At 34.5% G+C, this 22,360-nt stretch overlaps 2 protein-coding genes across 3 annotated transcripts; both read right to left on the bottom strand.

Moving 5' to 3' along the window:
- Nucleotides 1-438: 438 nt before the first annotated feature.
- Nucleotides 439-7,830, bottom strand: LOC114194447 (UDP-N-acetylglucosamine transporter UGNT1-like). Of its 2 annotated transcripts, XM_028084663.2 has the most exons (10): nucleotides 7,473-7,826; nucleotides 7,309-7,385; nucleotides 5,195-5,356; nucleotides 4,965-5,098; nucleotides 3,143-3,273; nucleotides 2,982-3,026; nucleotides 2,797-2,894; nucleotides 2,068-2,175; nucleotides 978-1,034; nucleotides 439-884 (listed from the first exon to the last, which is right to left on the bottom strand). In XM_028084663.2, the coding sequence occupies exons 1-10, from the start codon at nucleotides 7,627-7,629 to the stop codon at nucleotides 810-812; spliced, it is 1,044 nt and encodes a 347-aa protein (XP_027940464.1). In that variant the 5' UTR covers nucleotides 7,630-7,826; the 3' UTR covers nucleotides 439-809. The 2 variants fall into 2 exon arrangements, with proteins under 2 accessions (XP_027940464.1, XP_085521857.1); XM_085665731.1 differs by having other exon boundaries at nucleotides 7,309-7,830.
- A 2,993-nt stretch (nucleotides 7,831-10,823) lies between these two features.
- Nucleotides 10,824-14,256, bottom strand: LOC114193782 (uncharacterized). The gene is made up of 4 exons (XM_028083716.2): nucleotides 13,821-14,256; nucleotides 13,427-13,612; nucleotides 12,649-13,056; nucleotides 10,824-12,182 (listed from the first exon to the last, which is right to left on the bottom strand). Exons 1-4 carry the CDS (start codon nucleotides 14,163-14,165, stop codon nucleotides 11,295-11,297), a joined length of 1,827 nt encoding a protein of 608 aa, XP_027939517.2. The 5' UTR covers nucleotides 14,166-14,256; the 3' UTR covers nucleotides 10,824-11,294.
- Nucleotides 14,257-22,360: the final 8,104 nt, after the last annotated feature.

The following is a 22,360-nucleotide window of genomic DNA, read 5'->3' on the forward strand; positions in this document are numbered from 1 at the left end:
CCTCTTCTCCCATCGATCAACGTGTGCTATATGTTAATTGTCTCGCCACACATAATCCTTTAGTCGTACATTAGTTATTTTAGACCATTGACTCTTTCTTATGATTGCATCATTTATATCAGCTGCCACGTGGTTACTACTAGTTTTTCCCATTTTCTCCTCATTTGTCTTTTCTGACATTGGTTTCATTACACATTTTTACAAATATAATAAATTAAGAATTAATAGACTAAATTTAGAATAAGTTACTGCTATATGTTTAACTAATTACTCGGAAGAGCCGAAGGGTGTCCCCACCAAAACAAAAACATGGATTCTGCCGATTACCAACTCTTTCAAAAATGCGTATGTGAAAATTAGTCTTCTGTCTTCAATTATTTAGTAACTGTGAAACACTTCTCATCATCTTAAATCAGTATTTTCAAACCAGAGAGGGGGTAATGAAATGAATTGTAGATTTAAATTCCTGCCTAGGATGAATTTTCTATTAAAATACAATGTTTGTTAACAGTTACACTTACAGAAAGATATGCATGGCATTCATCAAGTGCAGTGGGTGAACATACGACTAGGTCAAAAGATGTTTGAATACACTAAAGCCATGACAACCTTTCTCCTCTGGTTCCCCAGAAACAGTTTGTCAGGTTGTAATTAGCAAAACTTCCCAATGTATCGATCTGTCGACACAAGTTCCATACCCGAATTCGGTTCAGGTTCTTCTTCCTTCTCGAGGGAGATGGGCAGAAAACTGAAGCAAATGGCACTTCCAAATTGAAAAAAAGAAACTTCATCTAGAGGATTTGAGTGAGTTATTTGCCAATGAGCTTGTAGTAGGCATATAGACCAGATCCAGCAAAACCAAGAAATTGCCCGGTTATGTTCCACTGAAATCGAATAAAAATACATTCTATCATCAGTAAAAATATGCTCAATTGGGAACAGCAGAACAGCAGTAGAGTATGGACAAGAATACTCACAATATCAAAAGGTAGCCCACCAAAAATTATCCACCCAAGACCAATAGTAAATAGATCCTAGACATCGATTAAGAATAATTAGAAATCGTAAAAGCTGACTAAAACAATCGTGGCAACATGATAGAGCCCAAATTAGAGAGAAAGTAGAAATAAGTTCCGATAATGAATGAATGCATTGTACATACATGGAGAAGGGACTGACTAATGTAACTATCATCTTAACTAAATAATTTTAAGCTAATATCTCTAGTACCCTGACCCCCATTCTAGATGGTAGAAGGTGAATGCTAACACTTGCAACTTAGAAAAATGCGCACATTGGCAAAATACAATATTTAAAAGAATCCCATAATCAAACCATCATATTGACTAACTATTTCAACCAATCCAAATATCGGTAATAACAACATCATTAGTATGATGTCCAAATTAAAAGTATGTGCCCAATGTGGAAAAAGTATGTTCTTAGTCCAATTAAAGAAGTGCAAATTAGACTCAATGGCATGATACGGAAAAATTATGTTCTTAATCCAATTAATAAGTCAGTGTGATGTCCACATTAAAGGTTTTCCAACATGGATTAAATATCTTAAGACTAATTGATCAGAAACAATTATCTGGAAATTATTTTCTTTTCCCCACTGTTCATTAGTCAAACATGATTTGAGGCAAGACGATTTCCCAAGAGAATCACCAGATTATCCACATTTCTTTACTTCCAAATAAGTTTGGAACCAAAATTTATGCCACTTCAAATAAATCACCCCCTTATCCCTCTCATCTGCATCAGTATCCAGAAGCAAACTAACAGTTGATTACAGTTAATCGTTCTTAACACCAAAATGTACAACAAGAATCTCCCGAAATTCCAAAATTAATAGCCAGACCAGTGTACTAATAAGGCCATTTCTCACCCTATATTAGTCAAATTTGTAGAATTTCCGTTGCACGTAAGATGTACTTCCACAGAAAAGGTCATACTATACTATGCCATCATTGTGAAAGCAAAGCTTTACAGCATCATCACTGACAACCTATAAATCTAGGAGCACTATTTATGGAAGGTAAAAAACAAGCAAGACATGCATACCTTCAGATTACCACAAATTGTCTGTGTGACAGCTGAATTTAGAGTTGTGTTCAGAAAAATACAGTAATTCAAGAAGAATGCCAGTATGCAGGAAAAAAGCAAAATAACCTGCAGAAGAAGAAAAAATACAGAAATTATAACTTCTCATAATTTAAAATTTTGAGGAAACATGTTTAAAGGTTATTTATTAACAAAATGCAGACCTTTCATTTGAAAATACTGATCAACTTAGACAGATCAACATTTTTTGTATTATATTCAATGATTTCAAAATTGGACCAATCACTTAATATAAGGAGAGAATTGGGTCTGAGGTTCAGCTCCAAGGGTTCATATATGAATAAAATCATGGAGAAAAACTTTGAAATAAATTTCTAGCATAATTAAATTAATTCATCACATAAACAAATACTAACCCAAAGTACTATTACAAATAATGACATTTTATAACGTATACTAAAAGCTGAAAAGTGGAAAGTATACACACAATTCCTGTATTTAACAAGATACACAGACTAATACTACATCACCTTCTCAGGCTTTAGGAATATTTTTGCTTGGGCTTTTTAGTAAGTCTGAAATCTTATTGTGACCAGGTTATATGAATCATAGTCCGCTAGATTAGTTGGATCAGTATTATTATTTTTCTTTTGCAAGTAGCCAATCAAGGTCCAGCAATGACTAGAATACTACAACTTATTGAATTAGAATGGGTAAAGCAGAACATACGACAAAACCAGGGGAGAAGAGATATGGAAAATTGATTGCTATCTTCAAATCACCACGAACAAATGTCCAGATGAGTAAAACAGGCCCACATATGATACCTATAATAAATAGAAAAGTATTTCAATTTTCAAATAAGAAATTCGGTTACACTAGAAAGGGTTATCATACACAATATATCAGCTTACCATTGCACCACATTAGGCCAAAGCTATTAAGACCACTAGTTTTCCCTGATAAAACAACACGATACCTTATAAGTTATAAACAAAAAAATGAAGGCTAAAGAAAGAAGTTGTAAAATTTCTGATTTCTGATATATGTGAGAGTGAGAGTATAGGAATACAACCAATGCGGGATATGGTTGCAAGATATATTGCCGTGGCGATGTTTGACATGAAAACAACAGCATAGCCATAAGCATCAAAAGAAAAATCCCGAGCTCCCGCAATAAAGGCACCAAGGACAATCAAGCCAACACTGATAACAGCCTTATAAATTTCAGTTAAATGAAGGAATCAGGCAGATGCTCATTCAAATAACAATTCAAACTTTAGCTTCATTGTGTTAAAATTGAAAAGGGGATATAACCAAAAGAAGTTCATAAAGGGCAAACGTAGATAGCATATACCAAGTCTAAGTCTAGTGTAAAACACATTCCAAAATCAGAATGGTTCATTTCCCTTTTCCTCCATGAACATGGGTATTTTTATCTTGGATTAAAGTAGTTTGAAGGAAGATGTTATTATAAGAAGATAAAAGACAATCTGAGACATCATCAATCAGACATGAATTAGTAATACTCATCAACCGTGTAAAAATTTCACACATCAATTTGCATTTATTTACCGAAGGATGAATTCGGTGGCTAGATTAATTATATGATTATAACTACATGATTTACAATCTTTGACATAAGGAAAGTAGGTTAATAAGTCAGATAATTTTAAGTATTTGTAGAAAATAGTCAACTGTACAATCACTAAATAGGGGACATTTAACCAAAATAGGACACGCTTTTCAACAATCTACTAGCTTAACCTTTTATGTGTAGTATAAGTTATTTAATTAATTTCTATAATTTTCAAATAGCAGCCATCCCACTGGATTGGGCATTCTGCAATGCTATTAATGATTGATAGTTGTGATAAAAGTAGATCATGCATTGTCCATACTTCAAGTCCAAAGGCCCTTTGCATGAGGGGACATGATGCAATAATGCACTTCATGAGTCTTCACCCAGCACAACTTGGGCTTCTTTGAGCATCAGTTTAGGGCACTTTTAATCAGTAAGTTGGTAATGACCACAAACTATTCAAATTATATACCACATTAATTTATCTATACTTCTATATTATTATCCGAAGAGGATTCATCTTTTTCGTTTCCACATTTTTTTCCAAATTTACCCTTCAAGTGACCTTTTTAAAAATTTAACCGTTTGTTTTAATTAACCATTATTTTAAATTTTAATAATTTTTTTAATTAAATAAATAAAAATCATCTACAAAATAAATATAAACTATCTACAATTAAATTGTAAAAATTATTTATATCTATTTTTATAATTATAATTTCATTATTTTTTGTTATCATAAAAAAATGAACATGCATACATGTAGCACATGTGTTTTACTAGTATATATAAAAAAATAAAAATAGGATCTGGTTGGACAAACTTCTTCCTAAGAACTTCTGGAAGAAACAAATAAGAAGAAAAAAATGAAATTGACTTATCCATAAGTTGATGTTGGAGATCTCACACAGACTAGAATTATGTATAAGTGGGTGCAAAAATGATTTGCAAGCTGGTTTTGTGAGGTAGAGTTAGACTTAAAGGCTATTTTCTTAAAGTTAAAATTCGTTTATGCACAAGTTAATTTGTAAAAGCTCCTCTCATATAGGTTCTCCAAACATTTTTATTTTAACTTATACACAAGATAGTTTTAAATTATGGGGAAGTCATTCTCAGTTTTTTTCATATTTTCCTCTCTTTGAAGGCTTTATGGAGAAACTCATCCAAACTGGCCATAATACAGTCCACTGCCCCTACATTAAACTGTGCACTTTACATATGATGCTAAACTTTTAGGCACATCAATCAAAGATTTATTTGAACAAAATGCGATATACTGCAGAGCAGATTATGCAACGAGGAAAATGCACTTTACCTTAAAATGACAGAACGTGTATACCTCTGCCCCACCAGAGCAAACTCAACAAGCATTGTAAACACCACTGTGGTCCTCCTCAGAGTTGTGTACATTGGAACATTTACTCCACGAACAGACTCCATGGTGACTAGCTAAGGAGAAGTATAGGGGTGAATAGAAAATAATAAACAATACTACCTAAGGATAACGCTCTCTCTTTTTTCTTTTCTTTTAGGGGGAAAGGGTACCATGTAAAATAAGTATGCTCCTGACAAAGGAAGAGTGTGCTTCAAAGTCTTCAATGATACAAATTTTGTTGAGGTGTCGAATATAAGTAAGGATTCGTTTGCTGAGAAAGATATCATCCTCCAGCGTCTCAACAAATAGAGAAAGCAACACGAACACACAATCTGCAGAAAAACAAAGAATAGAAGTGTATTTAAATTGTTAAATGAATAAAGTGGATCTTCACAACAATAGTTTGGCAACTGTAATGCCTACTATAGACACTGCATGACACCTAAAATCTAGATAAAATATAATTCTCTTCTTCCTCCTCCCCATTGAATAAAAAAATATTTCTTTTGCATTATTGCTTCAAATAAGTTATTAATCCCAACAAATTATTTTGAAGAAGTCAACTCTTAAAATACTTGCTTAACATCCAGTGCATCAAAGCGTCAATGAGTATCAAAGAGGCAAGATAATGAAGACCAGTAGAAAAGTCAACATAAAATAATGCAAGTTTGGAGCAGAACTACTAATTTGCATAGTATTCCATCCTCTGTGACAATGAAAATTTGGACTGTTAATATAAATCAATCAGCATGACAACAAGATTAACTCAAGGAGAAAGATTTTAATTTTCTTCCTTATAAAAAAGGTGAATTGTAAAGTCCATTTCCATACAATTTTCTGCAAGGGATGCCAAAAAAATGAATGGAACATAAATAATTGGCCTGCAAGTCTTGGTTCGTAATGATCACAACACAAAAGAATCATGGATACAGTACTAGATACATCCATTAAAGGTACTTACAGGATATTCTCTCTTCTTTCAAATTTTCACTATCAAAATATGTTGACATATGTCGTTGTTAAGTCAATCATTGTGATGATGAGCCAATAAATTATAATACTAGCCACTTCAAGCTATTTATAATACTATAGTTTAAAATACTAAGTTGTTTGGTAGGTAACCAATCAAACAAAATGCTACTTCACTCCTTAAAATTTTGTGCTCTCTTAAGCTGTTTCTGCTTTCTTCATATAATATATGAAAATTCATTGGAAACTTGGAGTTAAAACCTTATGGGATAGTATTTGTAAAGACTTATTTACTACAGATTCCACTGCATCCATTTTCTATTTGCTAAGATTTTTAAAAATGGCCCGCAACTTCAATTTCAGAGATTAAGGAAGGGTTTTAGTTATGCGAAAACATTTTCTATTTGCATATCTTGTTTTCATTTTCAATTTTTTTAAGATTAGAAAAGATTTTTGGTTTTACATTATGGTTTCATTTTCTTGTTCGACTCACCACTCCTCCTCCCTTTCACCGGTCACCTCCACGTCCAGTGTCTTTCCCAACCTCAAGACGTCATCGAGTACCTGACGGTGGAAAAATGACATGGCATCAGCTAGACTTCTCGCACGAGTTTATGGCCACTTTGATGGTATCAGTGTCATATCAATCGTTGTAACCAACGGCTCCAAAATCAATGACTGAACTGTTAGCAGGTTGAGAGGAAGTGTAGGTTGGTGGGAGTCTAATAGCATTAGTGACAGGCTTTAACGGCTGTTTGTGATAAGAACAAAAAAAAAAGTGAAACAATATTTTTTTATTTTCAAATTCTGGCTTCTTTTGAAAAAAAAAATTTAAATTAAATATTTTTTAATCTTCAATATTGTTAACTTAATTTTTCTGTTTTCTATAAAAAATAGAATCATAAACGTCTCCTATATAGCAACCATAATTTAAAACCTTGCATATAATTTATCATCCCGTACCTTATTTTAAAAGTTTCTTCATACCATATAATTTATCGTCTCTCCCAACCCAACAAAGTCTTCTCCATACACATAACCAAGAATTAAAACCCTAACAACAAGCTGAAGGAATCTAAATATCTATCCACTGTACTGTACCTTGTTGGCAACATAAACCAATACTAGATTATAAGTGAAAGGTACGTGTATGATGTTCATGTCATTCACCTAACCGATAATCTAAAAATTTAGGGCATAAATAAATGTATCAATACAATTCCCTAAAGTCTCACTAACTAGGAGAACTAATACAAACACGACAGATGAACTATTACGGTGCGGATAGAAAGTCACGAGAATGTAAGCATAAAACCTGGAGAAGTGTGATGACATTCGCGGAGGGAAAACTATAAGAAGAAAGCGCTGCTTTATTGAACACCACCAGCAAAACTACAGAACAAAGAGGATATAATGGATTTAAGAAGCATTTGAAAAATTGACGATGAAAGAACGGTACGGAATTGAGAAGAAAAGTACCAGAGCAGGACATGTAAGAGACGGCGGCGAAGGCTCCGCGTTTGGTCATGGCGGAGCCTCTGAAGAGCTTGTCATCGGCGTAATCGTCATGGTTGGAGGGAGGATCGGAGACGGGGAGCATGAGATTCTGCGACGAATTTGACGGTTTGAGAGACATGGAGAAAGGGAATTGGAGAGGGAAGGGTGAGGATTGGGTTTTGCGATTGGGTTGGCGTTTGAAGGAGAATTCGAGGAAGTGAAAGGCGATGAATGAGAGAGGGGTTAGAGTCAGACCCAGTCCCGAAGGCCACTTGCGAATCTCGACTTCACGACTTGGTCAATTCAACTCTCAGGTCCCAAACTGCTTCCACCACACTACAAGTTTTATTTCCCAACTATTCCTTCAAGGAAAAAAAATATATTTCGAATTAAAACTTAAATGATCTTCTCTCTCTTTTGTAAATACTAGAGGAATACATCATAAAAAAATATAGTTAAAAATTTGATACCACTATTATTACAATAAAATTAACTATCAAACATATAAATTTTGGATATTTAAAGGCCTGTAAATAAATAAATGTAGATCCTTACAAAAGTATCAATGAGCTCTCTTTATCCATGAGCTTTTCTAACAAGATTGCCTCCTTTTCATGGTTCGACTTAAGTTTTCTTTTTAATGAAGAATGATCATTTTGCATCATAATGGAATCTAATGGAATCTAGAATCATCATGAAATAGATTTTTAAAGATTTAATTCAAATTATTCAAATAATTAGATTTGATTTTGGATACAAATTATTTTTTTTCTTGAGAACTAGTTTGGATTTTATAGAAATTCAAATCTAAATATTTGAATCAATATTTGAATTCATATTCAAATATTTGGGTCAAGTTTAAAATTCATAATCCATTTTTTATAAAAAATTTAAATTAAATTTTTTAAAAGTCGTCTCATCAGAGTCAACTCGATCGAATTTGGCCGAATTTTGCCTGGAGCTAACTCCATCGAATTTTGGCAAGGACTAACTTGACCCAATTTCAGTCAGGTCAAATAGGCTGAATTTCGGTCAAGGCTAACTTGGCCAAATTCAGCCGAAATTTGGCCATGGTCGACTAAATCGAATATCACTAAATTTCTGTCAAGGTTAAATCAACCGAATTCAGCCAAATTTCAGCCGGGGCCGCCTTGACCGAGTACAGTAAACTTTCAGACAGGCCAACGCGGTCGAATTTGACTAAATTTTGGTCAGGATTGACTCAACCAAATTTAGCCGAATTTCGGCCAAGCCTAACTACACCTAATATGGCCAAATTTCAGTCGATACTAACTCAGCCAAATTTTGGTTGAGGCTGATTGGGTCGAATTTTAGCTGGGGTTGACTCGACTGAATTCGACCGAGTTCTAAGTGGGGCAAACTCGACCGAATTTCTGCTGGGACCGACTTGACCAAATACGCTCGAATTTTGGCCAAGGTGACTCTTCCGAATTTTGCCAAATTTTGGCTGGGATCGACACAATTGAATTTGTCCGAATTTTGACAATGGCAAACTCGACCGAATATGATTGAATTTCCCAAGGGTCGAGTTGACTGAATTCTGCCAAATTTCGGCTAGGCCAACTAAGCCGAATCCGGTTGATATTCGGCTAGTGCTTACTGTAAGATTCGCAGAATTTAATTAATTAAATAAATAATTAAAAAATAAAAGCGGGAAGGTAGCTTATTTATGATATTAAATTCTAATAAAGATGACGTGGAATAGTACTAGCTTAAGTGGTTGAAAGTACTTTAATTGTGTGAGAGGACTTGGGTTCAAGTCCTATGTATGCCAATTGTCTATGTTTTTGTTATTATTGTTTTAATGATATGTTGGGCCACATTTTGTATGAGATAATGCTTGAATTATGTGTGTTAGCAAGAAACATAAGTTGGCCTGGTGGTTTAGCTTTGATTTGGCATTGGAAAGGTCATAGGTTCGAACCTTGGTAAGTCAAATTTTTAACTCTTTTTGGGAGTGGAGTAGAGTTGATGGAGGCTCGCCCAAGCTAGTGGGTCTAGCTTTCAAAGCGATGCGATGGAAATTGTAAAGCATGGTCTATAAGGCTTTTGTATTTATGGACTTTTTAGTAAATTAATAGAGATCTAAATTTCCCGTGTTTTGGGAAATGAAGTATTATTAAATGTAATGTAATTAATTACTTTATTTTATTTTATTAAATTCGTAATATCCGGACAGGATATTACACTTACTCGACCAAATTTCAGTTAGGGTGAATTTCAGTTGACCTTGAGTCAAAGTCGGCTTGTCTCGACTTGAGCCCAGGTCGGCCCGACTCGACCTTCATCCTAGGCCGACTTAGTTCGACCTTGTGTCAAGGCCTACTTGTTTAGACTTTTGGCCTGTATCGACCCGTTTCAACACTGAGCTCAACCCAACTAAAAATTTATATTGGATATTTTGGATTTTTCATATTTGCAAATGTGGATTCAAAGAATCAATATCCTATCCAAGAAAATTATAAAATGTAGATCATGTTGAAATCCAGATTTAATAAAATGGATTTTTAATGAAATGGATTTAAAATGGATTGGGTTGGAGCAAAAGTTGATCGAATTCCACTAAATCTTTACCTAGGCCTTACAAGAGTATGGTGTTTTCTAGAATTCAAAATACAATTTCTTGATTTATCCAATATCTAATACGACCCAGGTCGAAGGTCGAGCCAAGTCAAGTTGATAGGTAAGCCGAGTTGACCTAGGTCAAAGGTCGAGCCGAGTTGATCCGAACTAAAGATCGAGCAAAGTTAAACGGGTCAAAGGTCGAGTTGAATCGTTCTTGAACCAAAGGTCGAGCCAAGTCAATTGTGACGAAGGTTAGGCTTAGTCAGCCAAGTTGAATCTTTTTGAGTTGATCCAAACCGAAAGTCAAAACAAGTCGTCATAGATCAAAAGTTGAACTAACCCAACTGTATGCCTTAAAATATAAATTAAATTGCTTTATCCAAATAATAAAATTGAAATCTAAAATATTTCAATTATTCTATCCAAACAAACTATTTAAAAAATTAAAGAAATTCAATTAGTAATTCAAATATATGTATTTCAATTTCTTGGAATTTTTGAAATTCCTCGTCCAAAGAGAATGTTATAATTACCTAACACACTGAATTTAACCCTGAAATATATATATCACCGTTACTCTTCGTTATAATTTAATATTATATAAACTAGGTAAGTGAATGGAACTTCTTGTGCTGTTCTTGCGGAATGATAGGTCCGTATACCAAGAAATGAACTTGGCAACTTTGATACAATAGTGTTCAAATTGCAACAAAAAAGACAATGTACGAGGACAACAGGTTTTGTAGATACACTATACCAATTTTGTTTCTTCTTCATTCAAATCCACTCCACTAAATACAACAACGATTACAATAATCAACTTCTAAGGTTCTATTGTTTGAGAAATAGTCATGGAATGTTGGATTACTTGAGCTTCAATCTAGTAAAATCTCATACTTTGCAAATGGTGAGAACTAGCTCAGTTGTCACCAAAAAGAAGCTGTAGGAACCGTGTCGGTAAAGAAGTCAAGTTTTGCCAGCAAAAACTGGTTTAGTTGAAAAGAGTAAGACTCCAAATAAGATCACGTTAGACATTCCTATGAATTTTGACATCTGAATATAAAAATAAGACTCATTTGTACAACAATGTATATTTGACTCTTATTGTCAATTTGACTTTCATTTTGTAAGTAACTCAGAAAACTCTGAACCTTGGGTTGTAATTGTAACAATTTCTCAACACTCACAAGGGTATGAATTGAGTTAGATACTCTAGTGTCATGTTATATAAGTAGGTTGCAAAGGTTCACCCTCAGAAGAAGGTGAAGAGAAGGATGATAACAAGCTATAATGGAAGTCAATCTGCAATTGTCTGTGCAAATAAGGATTATAAACAACCACTTTACTTTCCACCTCCTCTTCTAGTTGTCTTAGTGGTATAGCAGCAAGAAAGCGTTTGATGAACTCTTTACAACACTCTTTTCCTCTGCAAACTATCCCACCTCTGTGCTTCTTACTTCTCTTTTCATGGATAGAACTTGAGCCATCAAACTTCAGTATGAAAGCCTTTTGGCATCCCTCATAAAGCCTCTCCCCCAAAGTGTCAATCACATAACAAGCATCAACATCCACCTTCAGAACAAAGAAATGGTCATTCCAACCCACTATGTAAACTCTTGGCTCTTGATCAACCTCATCATCTTTTCTAGTTATCTCATCCCAAATGTCATCAAAGGACATGGCTCCTTCCAAGCACTGAAACTTCTCAGGGGAGAAAAATCCTGTGTAGGAATTTTGAGGGAGCACAACCACAGGCCTAATGTTGGCTTCCAACACTGTCTCTAGATCAAAATGCTTATCTGGAAAGAGCTTTAGGTAGTGATCATTGTGGCTCAGCCTTATCCATTCTGAGGAACCCCTTTTGATGAGGCTATCAAATTGAGTCCGTGTTGGCATGCTATGGTTTGTATGAAGCCAGTGTGCTATGAACACTGCTAGTGTTGTACATGCACTCTCACCACAAGCTTCTTTGCTCCTTTGGTCAAATGAAGCAAAAAACACATTGGTTTTCAGCTTTGCTTCCCCATCTCTGCTCCAAAATTCCTTATTTTCCCAACCACTTGTACTGTGATGAAAGTATGCTTGTGTAGAAAGTTCATCCAATTTCTGCAAGAAATGGATGAAACAGCTGGTAATAAGTATACTAAAGTAACCATTTTATGCACATAGAAAAATGTTAACTACTCAAATGATCCCTGAAGCTGTTACATTAAAAAAATTACTTAGAATGAATTACCTACAGATGTAAAACTGAAAAAAAAAAACACCATACTATTAAGAGAGATTATTACATAATCTAAGATAATCACATGTTTATGATTCTGCTAGTTTTATGCAGCATAATACTCCATTTTACAGTTCAATTATGTCTCAAATAAAGATTCTCCAAGATTATAATATTTGTGGATCATGAAATATGGCCAATCGTAGATTATGGTTTTGTTAAAACTGATGATTTTGTTCTGATTACATTAAACTCATACTCTAACTAGTTGAAAGTAGGAATCTAAATTCAATACCAGGATTATTGTGACTCAAAAGGAAAAGTAAATGATGTCAATGTTATTGTTACCGTGCAATGAGTTGAATGTGAGGTTAAAGGCTCTTGTTTCCTTGAGGTGGTTCTTCTAAAACTCCATCCCTTGAAGCTTCTATTCCATGGCAACATGGACCAACTCTTCTGCATTGTGTCCAAAAGGGTCTCTGTATCTGAGTCCATAAGCCTCTCTGACTCGTTTGAAACTCTTGACCCTGCACACTCATTTTCAATGCTACTGCCACTGCTAGAGGTTGTGGTGGACTCATCAGATGAGTCATCCGAATTAAACACAGCTAACTCGTCTGATTCATAAGAACTCAGTTCCTCAACTTCATCAAACTTCCCACTATTTTCCTCAATGTTTGTCCCTCTGTTTACAAATGTTCTTGGCAATGGCAAGTCATCATCACAATTTTTGAGTTTCAATAAGCTCAATGAAACCTGGTCAAGTCAATTAACTACAATAAGAATTGTTTTTCTGAACTTTCATCCATTTCAGATACATAAAATTAAAAGAAATTAACAAACATATGAGAAATCATTATTTATTTTCTTCACAATTTGCCCATGAATAAAGAAGCTCTGGCATTTACATACACTGATAGAAACATCAACGTAATTAATTAAGGTGGAACTTAACTATGTGAACTGATATAGGATGAAATGATCAACTTAGCACTAAGTCTTTTTTAGCTTTTTTACATTCGTTCAAGTCAAAAAATAAATAATGGAGCAACATTTATTACTTTGTGGGGGCAAAAATTTTGTGAACATATAAGTTAAAAAAAAAATTACTGTGGTTGGAGCATACCGAAAGTGAAGCTTCCAAGAACAAACCATGCACCTTCAATTGAATTGGAAGTGTTCTTTGAACCTCACAAGAATTTGACTCATTTTTCATTTCCTCCCTCTGCATCAACTCAGCCATAGTTATGCTCATGGAAACTTCTCCAACCACCACCATTTCAGGTTCATATTCTCCTACATCACCCTCCCCCTGCATTTCATAATTGGACAATTTCTAATCATACACATAACAAGATCAGAATTTAATTCAAACACACAAACACTAAATGATGAGTACTAATCATGACTTCAAATTATAACTAAACAGTGCATAAGCTGAGATTTAAAAACTGTCATACGATCAATATAAAGTAAAACAAAATTAAACAACATAACTATTACATTGCAGAAAACCTTACATGTAAAACTAGAAAGATCATGTGTAAGGTGCCATTGTTGAGGAGGAGATGAAAGGCAGAGAGGTCACGTGCGTCCCACAGAAGGGTAGGTGCCTTAGAATTGATGACTCTTGGAGTCAAAGTAGTGTGAGTGGATTCTAGTTTGAGGGCACAATTTGAAGAAGAAAAAGAAGAAGAAAGTTTTTCTTTTCTGGTAGCTGTTCCAGTAATCTGAAGGGCAATTATGTCCTCATCGAAAGCACCCACCTTTGTTGCCCCAAATTCCAACTTCAACAGGGTGACCTTAACAACGTAGTGTTTCTCGACATGCCCCCAAAACCATGGTCTCCAATTTTCCATCATCATGTTGTTCGTGAAGCACTAATCAACATTGAGACATGAAAAACAAGTGAAGAACAAAACCAGAGAAAGAAAAGGTTGCATTTTTATTATAATTATTACAGCGTATTTCTATCAACTACTTTATATGTGCATGAGATTTTAGTCACGTGTTTGTTAATGGTTTTTGGGTTTTGGGTTTTGGTTTTGTTTAAATTTTTCTTTTTGATTTGTGTTTTGTCGTTATGAAGAATGGAATAAGAGAAACGTTGTTCATTTAAACAACGTGAAGAAATGTGGGTTAGTTGTGGCAACACGGAAGAAAGAACAACACTTGACACCAAGAAATTTGGTTCTTGTGTTACATATGTTAATTGATTTTCTAAAAGAACCAACTTTTTTTTATGTAAAAGTAAAGAAAGAAAGAAGAAATACTTTTATTTTTTAATTTGTATATTATATGTATGGTTTGTTTTATAAGTTATTTAAAATAATATATAATTGATTTTAATCTAAATTAGTATGCTTAGAGGTGATGTCTATTAAATTAGTGGTAGAGAAAGACTTATGACCTTAATAAGAGAAACAAAGAAAATGTAATCATTAAGAAGAACTTTAAGGTTGATACACCTTTTTGGTCAATTACTCTAATCATTTTGTTGTGAGATTGTGGGATGATAAGATAAGAAACAAAATTTAATTAACTATCATGTTGGTTATGTGATAAGAAATAGTCTTTTTTTGTAAAACACCCATATATGTTTTTTAGGATTATGAAAAATTAGAGTTGGTTTCTCATTATAAAATTAAATAAATTTATGATCTTTCATTCATACGAAATAATACATTAACTAGAGCTATCAAAATGGATCAAAATCTGCGACTCAACCCGGCTTATCACGTGTTCGAGCTGAGTTGGGTTGAAAATTTTTCATAAATTTCAATAGCGATTGATTTTTTACTCGGCTCATGTAGTTACCGACTCACCCGGATTGAAGATTGAACCTCTGGCGGGCCATGTTAGCTCACCAACCTGCAAATAAAGTGTCACACAAGTATTTTTTGTTAAGTTGGACTTTGTATTTGGGTCAAGTTATATATTTTTTTTAGCCAACACATAGATAGGTTTGTGATTTTAGTTTGTATTTGGATTGTATTGAAGTTTATTTAGATTTTAATTAGAATTATAATTTAGTTTTGACTAAAAAAAAGATTGTATTTTTTTTTTAATTAAGTGAGCTTGTGTCCAACCCGTTTAATCCACTAACCCGTGGTGGATCGGGCCGGGTTCAAATTCTTTTGGCTCGTTAATAAATGAGTCGGGTTAAGTTAGCTCACTAAGTGATCAACCTGTGGTGGATCAAACCGGATCAGACTGGATTATTCGTTTTGACAGTTCTAACATTAACTTTATATGATATTTTACTCTAAAATTAAGATTAAATTTATTAAAAAATCAATCAACATTACCATATGTAACAATAATATACAATTCTAAGTTACATAATCCAAAAGTCAAAATTGTATTTTAGATATATAATTTAAAATAGAATTTTTAGGTTTTAGTTACACAATTTAAAAGTCAAAATTGTTTTTCAAATTATACAATCTGATCTATAAAAAGAAAGAAAAAAAAAAAACTTTAAAAACCCATGACATGAGAACTTGATACCAAAAATAAAAAATCTAAAATTCAAACAATTATTCGTCTTCAAGTGTCACAGTATAATAATCTTCACTTCAGCTAGATAATGTGCTAAAATTTAGATCTCTACACCTCCTCTATGCCTACAACAAACTTCGTTGTCATTTAATAAAAAAAAAACAAAAATGACAGAGTGGAGGGTTTCATATTTATGGGTGCAAAACGCAATTCCCAGTCACAGGGTTCCTTTGTTTGGGTCTCTCTTGGGCTCTTATGTGTAAATTGGACCAATTCGATACAATTATTTTGGAAAAGATTACGATTCGCACTACCTTTTTTATTCGCATATAAATTTTATATAAAAGAAATAAGAATAAAATAAAAAACTAATTGATGTGATAAAAAAATAAAAAAATTACTAAAATAAATTAAATATATATTATAACTCTTCATCTCAAACAAAGTTATCCATATTTCTTCTATAAACCATAAACCTTTTCAACACGGGCTTTTGTCCATGAGAATTAGAAGAAAGAAGAGAAACAAAAATAGAGAAAATAGGTGAGTAAGAAAAGAAACAAACATTCATTTGAAAATAAATAGAAAAATATAGAGTCAAAATTAACCTTTAAGAAGAAATGGCAATGCAGGTCGGCCTACTCTATTTTAACATGTCCCACACTTGACCTGTAAAAAACGAACTGAGTCGGCCCGTTATGCATAAAAAATGTGGACTAATTTTTCTGACCCGTCTAGTATTACATTTGACTTGTGAACCACAAAAGAAATTATTTGTTTGTATTTTTTTTCTTTTGTAAAATACTAGGGTACGTGATTTTAAAAACTTTATTTTTATTTAATTAAATTAGTAGAAATAATAATTTTTACAAGTCCATTTCTTAAAATAAGTAATATTCATAATTTTTTAATTTTTAAAGTTTAAGTACAAGTTTATTGAAAATAGAAATGACTTTGAATTTGATTGAAACAAGGGATGAAACGTGAATGAGTTAACTACTTTTGGATGGATTATAGAAGAAACGTGAATGAGCAAGTTGCTTACAAGAAACACACATGACATGTAGTGTTGGTACCTATATATTTTAGGAATTTAAAATATGTCAATGCTTTATAAGTTGTTTGAAATAATATATGATTTATTTTAATCTTGATTGGTATGGTTAGGACGCAAGGTGGTGTCTCTCAAGTCGGTCGATGGTAGACAAGACTTATGACCTTGATTTATAAAAAATACCATTCATTAATCGTTGATGTTATGGGTGTTAATATAATGAATGCACATAGAGGAGGGTGTAATCATTAAGAAGAATTTTATGGTGGATCAATGGATACACCTCTTTTGGTTAATTACTCTAATCATGTTGTCATGAGGTTATGGGATGGTGAGAGCTAATAGACAAAAATCAATTAATTATTATGTTGGTTATGTGGTAAACAACCTTCTTTGTAAAACAACCATATATTTTTTTTTCCAGGATATTAGGGAATTGGAGTTGGTTTTTGTGATGGTAGGTCTAATGTTGATTAGGTCATTAGGTCCAATATTGATTGACCGGTAAGGTTGAAGGCTGAAGGCGTTATAACATTTTGTTACCACTGCTAAGATAATTGAATAATGAGATGTTGTGATGAGGTATTAAATGACTGTGTTTTCTTGATGTTTTATTTTTTTTCTTTGCTTTTTATTTTCTTTGTATTTTGTTTCCTTTTCTGTTATTCTGATTTCCTTTTTCTTTTCTAGGTTTAGCATTAATTATTGTCTTGTACGTGTTGGTGGTTACACAACTCAGTAACCACTTATAAACTACTGTCAATATCTCTTTTATAAGTTCTACCTTTTCAGAACTGTTTTTGAATTGTAATACGTTTGAGTTTCTCTTTTCAATAAATCTCATTCACTCCTTCGGTACAGTCAAACAATTGTTTCACATTTTCATTTATTTTCTATCTCTAATATGGTATCAAGAGCTAGTTGATCTAAAATGTCTAATCCTAGTTCTACTTCCCTACCCAATCCCTCCCATTTATTTCCTGCTGTCGTTGCTGAGAAATTGGATGACTCCAATTATCTTCATTGGAAGCAACAAGTTAAACCAGTAATTAAAGCCCACAAACTTCATAGGTTTGTGGTCAATCCAGCCATTCCTTTCCGGTTTCTTTCCGAGGAAGATCGCAATACTGGCCTTGTTAATCCTGCCTATGAAGAGTGGGAAGTTCAAGATCAAATTCTTCTTGCCTAGTTGTAGTCCACACTCTCTAAAGGTGTGTTGTCTCGTGTACTTGGGGTTGTTCACTCCTACTAGGTTTGGGACCATATTCATGAGTATTTCTACACCCAAACGAAGGGTCGTGCTCGTCAACTTCGTTCTGATCTTCGTAATCAGACTCTTGACACTAAATCGATGCATGATTATTTGTGTAATATCAAGTCGATTGTTGATGAATTGGCTAGCATTGGGTGTCCTGTTCCACATTTTGAGCATGTAGATGCAATCCTTGAAAGTCTTTCTCTTGACTATGGTGCTATTGTTTCAGTCATTGAGAGCAAGTTTGACACTCCTCCTATTAATGAAGTTGAAGCACTTTTACTTGCTCATGAAGCCCGATCTCAACATCATCAGAAAACAATTTTCTCTCATTCTCTTCATTACTCTAGTGCCTCTGCTTCGTCTGGTTTCCACACCTTTCATCCTCCTACACGTGGCAGTTTTCGTAGAGGTAGTGGACGTGGTCGTGCAAGAGGGGGACGCTTTGCTAATTTCCAATGCCAAATCTGTCTTAAATATGGCCACACCGCTAATGTTTTTCATTTTTGCAATGATGTCAATTTTCATCTTGATGCTTCATTGGCCCTTTATGATCCTACAGCCCATCAACCTCTTCATTTTTCATCACCTTCTCCTTCCACGAACACCAATGCTGCCACTACCTCTTCCACTGTTGCTCCCACACATCCTAATGCTATGGTTGCTTCTGCTACTACCTCTGCCCCTCCAACCACATGGATTCCATATTCTAGTGCGTCATTTCATGTTACCAATGACTCCTAGAATATTCAACAACTTCAGCCCTTTGATGGTTCTAACAACATTTTTGTAGGCAATGGTGAAGGTTTGACAATTTCTGCTTTTGGATCATGTACTCTTTCTCCCTCCTCTCATCCTTTTGTGTTATTTAATCTTCATCAATTACTGTTTGTCTCGTCTATTACAGCAAATCTTTCTCAGGATAACAATGTTTATTTTGAATTTTCCCCCATTGTTGTGATGTGAAATCTCAGGTCACTCATGAAGTCCTTCTTCGTGGTCATGTTGGTGCGGATGGGCTCTACTATTTTCCCAATCTTCATTGTTCTTCTAGTCCTCCTACTGTCTTGTCTTCCACTGCCTCCTCGACTTCTTCACATGCTGCTATTTCTGCTGTCACCACTACATCTTCTCCAGACAGTTTCAATATATGACATTTTAGACTAGGTCATCCTCATGTTGATGTATTAAAACTTGTTCTCAGTCGTTGTAATATTTCACTTCATAATAAAAAATTAGATTTATGCCTGTCTTGTTGTATAGGGAAGTCTCATAGATTGCCTTCTTCTTCTTCATCTACTATTTATACGCAACCACTACAATTAGTTTTTAGTGATTTATGGAGACCCTCTCATGTTGCTTCTACTTCTGGTTGTGTATATTACATTTCATTTATAGATGCATACTATCGGTTCACATGGTTTTATCCTATTAAATCCAAGTCTGCAACTTTTCTTATATTTCAACACTTTAAGGCTAATGTTGAACTTCAATTTAGTGTTCAAATTAAACGTCTTCAAACTGATTAGGGTGGTGAGTTTAGGTCTTTTCGCTCTTTTTTAGACACTCATGGGATCTCTCATCGTCTTATTTGTGCACATACTCATCATCAAAATGGGGTGGTAGAGCGTAAACATCGTCACATCACTGACTTAGGCCTTACACTCTTATCACATGCCTCTCTTCTATTAAAATTTTGGGACTATGCTTTTCAAGCTGCAGTTTATTTAATTAATAGGTTACCTAGTACATCTCTGTAGTTTCAAGTCCCTTACACTGTTCTATGCAAACATTCTCCTGATTATAGTTCATTAAGGGTCTTTGGCTGTTCTTGTTTCCCTCACCTGCGTCCTTATCGGTCACATAAACTTGATTTCGATTAGAGGAATGTGTCTTCCTAGGGTATTCTTCTTCTCATAAAGGTTATATATGTCTCTCTCTATCTGGTCGTGTCTATATCTTTAAGGATGTTGTTTTTAATGAACTTTGTTTTCTCTATTCTTCTCTTTTTTCTGCAAAATCTGCATCTCCCTCCCTATCCCACTATTTCAACCTAACTCCAAATCTCTCTCCTCCTTCCCGTACAGTTTTGTCCCCTGCTGTTTCCCCTTCACACACTATTTCTTCACCTGAAATAGCTATTATTCCTTCACCAATCAATGCTCATCCCATGCAGACCTGTTCAAAGTCTAGGGCCTCTACATCACGTGTTCCTCCTTCCTTGTTACTTGTCAATGTTGAACCTATAAGATTTTCTTAGGCCATCAAAATCCCACATTGGGCTGCTGCAATGAAATCAGAATATGAAGCTCTTCTTAGTCAGCATACTTGGGATCTTGTCCCTTTGCCTTCTGATCGTAAACCTGTTGGGTGTAAGTGGGTTTTCCGCATCAAAAATAATCTTGGTGGTAGTATCAAAAAATATAAAGCACGCCTTGTAGCAAAGGGGTTTATACAGGTTCCTGGTTTTGATTACAAAGAAACTTTTTCCCCTGTTATCAAGCCTGTCACCATCAGAATCATACTCACATTGACATTAACTAATGATTGGGATCTTTTTCACCTTGATGTGAATAACGCCTTCCTTAATAGCTCCCTTGATGAAACTGATTATATGATCCAACCACCTGGTTTTGAATCTTCTGATAAGTCCCTCGTTTGTCGCTTAAACAAGGCGTTATATGGCTTAAAACAAGCCTCGCGACAGTGGTTTGATAAACTTCACTCCACTCTTCTCAGTCTTGGTTTCCAGGAAACAAAATATGATCCCTCACTGTTCTTCCTCCAGCAGCACGGTCATACAGTATATATTTTGGTCTATGTTGATGACATCGTTATCACTGGTTCTTTCGCTGATCTTATTCAACGTCTTACTACACAGTTACATCATTCTTTTGCTCTCAAGCAACTTGGCAAATTAAACTATTTTCTAGGAATTGAAATTCAATATCATTCATCCTCTTCAATTGTTCTCACTCAAGGTAAGTATCTTTGCGACCTTCTCCATAAGACCAACATGATTGATGCACATTCTACTTCCACACCAATGGCCTCATCCAACAAACTCTCCAAAGTAGGCTCTTCATCGTTCTCTAATCCTACACTATATCGTTCTATAGTTGGCTCCTTACAATATGCCATTATCACTCACCCTGAGATAAGTTATGTAGTCAACAAGGTCTGTCAATTTCTATCACACCCTTTGGAGTCTCATTGGATTGCTGTAAAACGAATACTTCGTTATCTATGTGGCACCACTTCCTTTGGTCTTCATCTGCGGGCTGCCTCACCATCTGTTCCTTACTCTTTTACTGCCCTATGTGATGTTGATTGGGCATCAGATATAGATGACAAAAAATCAACTTCTGGGGCTACCATTTTCTTGGGTCCGAACTTGATTTCATGGTGGTCTCGCAAGCAACGTGTCATTGCTCGTTCCAGCACGGAAGTTGAATATCGCAGTCTTGCACAAACTTCCACTGAACTCTCCTGGATTCAAGCTCTTCTCAAAGAACTTAACATTCTAGTTTCCACCCCCATTGTTCACTATGACAACCAGAGTGCAGTTGCCATTGCTCACAACCCGGTTTTTCACTCCAAAATAAAGCACATGGAGATTGACGTCTTTTTTGTTCGCGAACAAGTGCTCTCCAAAAACCTATTTGTCTCTCACATTCCAAGCCTTGACTAATGGGCCGATGCACTCACCAAGCCTCTCTCCTTGGCTCGTTTTATATCACTTCGGTCCAAACTTCAAGTGCTGGATTTTACTACCAATCCATCCCTTTCAGTTTGAGGGGGATATTAAATGACTGTGTTTTCTTGATGTTTTATTCTTTTTCTTTGCTTTTTATTTTCTTTGTATTTTATTTCCTTTTCTGTTATTTTGATTTCCTTTTTCTTTTCTAGATTTAGCTTTAATTATTGTCTTGTACTTGTTAGTGGTTACACAATTCAGTAACCACCTATAAACTACTGTCAACCTCTTTTTTATAAGTTCTGCCTTCTCAGAACTGTTTTTGAATTGTAATACGTTTGAGTTTCTCTTTTCAATAAATCTCATTCACTCTTTCTAAATAGTCAAACGACTGTTTCACAGTTTCATTTATTTTATATCTCTAATATGAGGGATGTGGAGAGTTTGAGAGCAAAAGGGGTGTAAGCCTATGATAGAGGCCATACCCTATCAAATTAAAACACTTAAAACGTAGTATATGAAAGTGAATCAAATCGTCTCCTAACGACCAATA

Source organism: Vigna unguiculata, chromosome 8 (assembly GCF_037176805.1).
Source record: "Vigna unguiculata cultivar grain cowpea cultivar isolate G323 ecotype 2 chromosome 8, ASM3717680v1, whole genome shotgun sequence".
Classification (NCBI taxonomy): domain Eukaryota; kingdom Viridiplantae; phylum Streptophyta; class Magnoliopsida; order Fabales; family Fabaceae; genus Vigna; species Vigna unguiculata.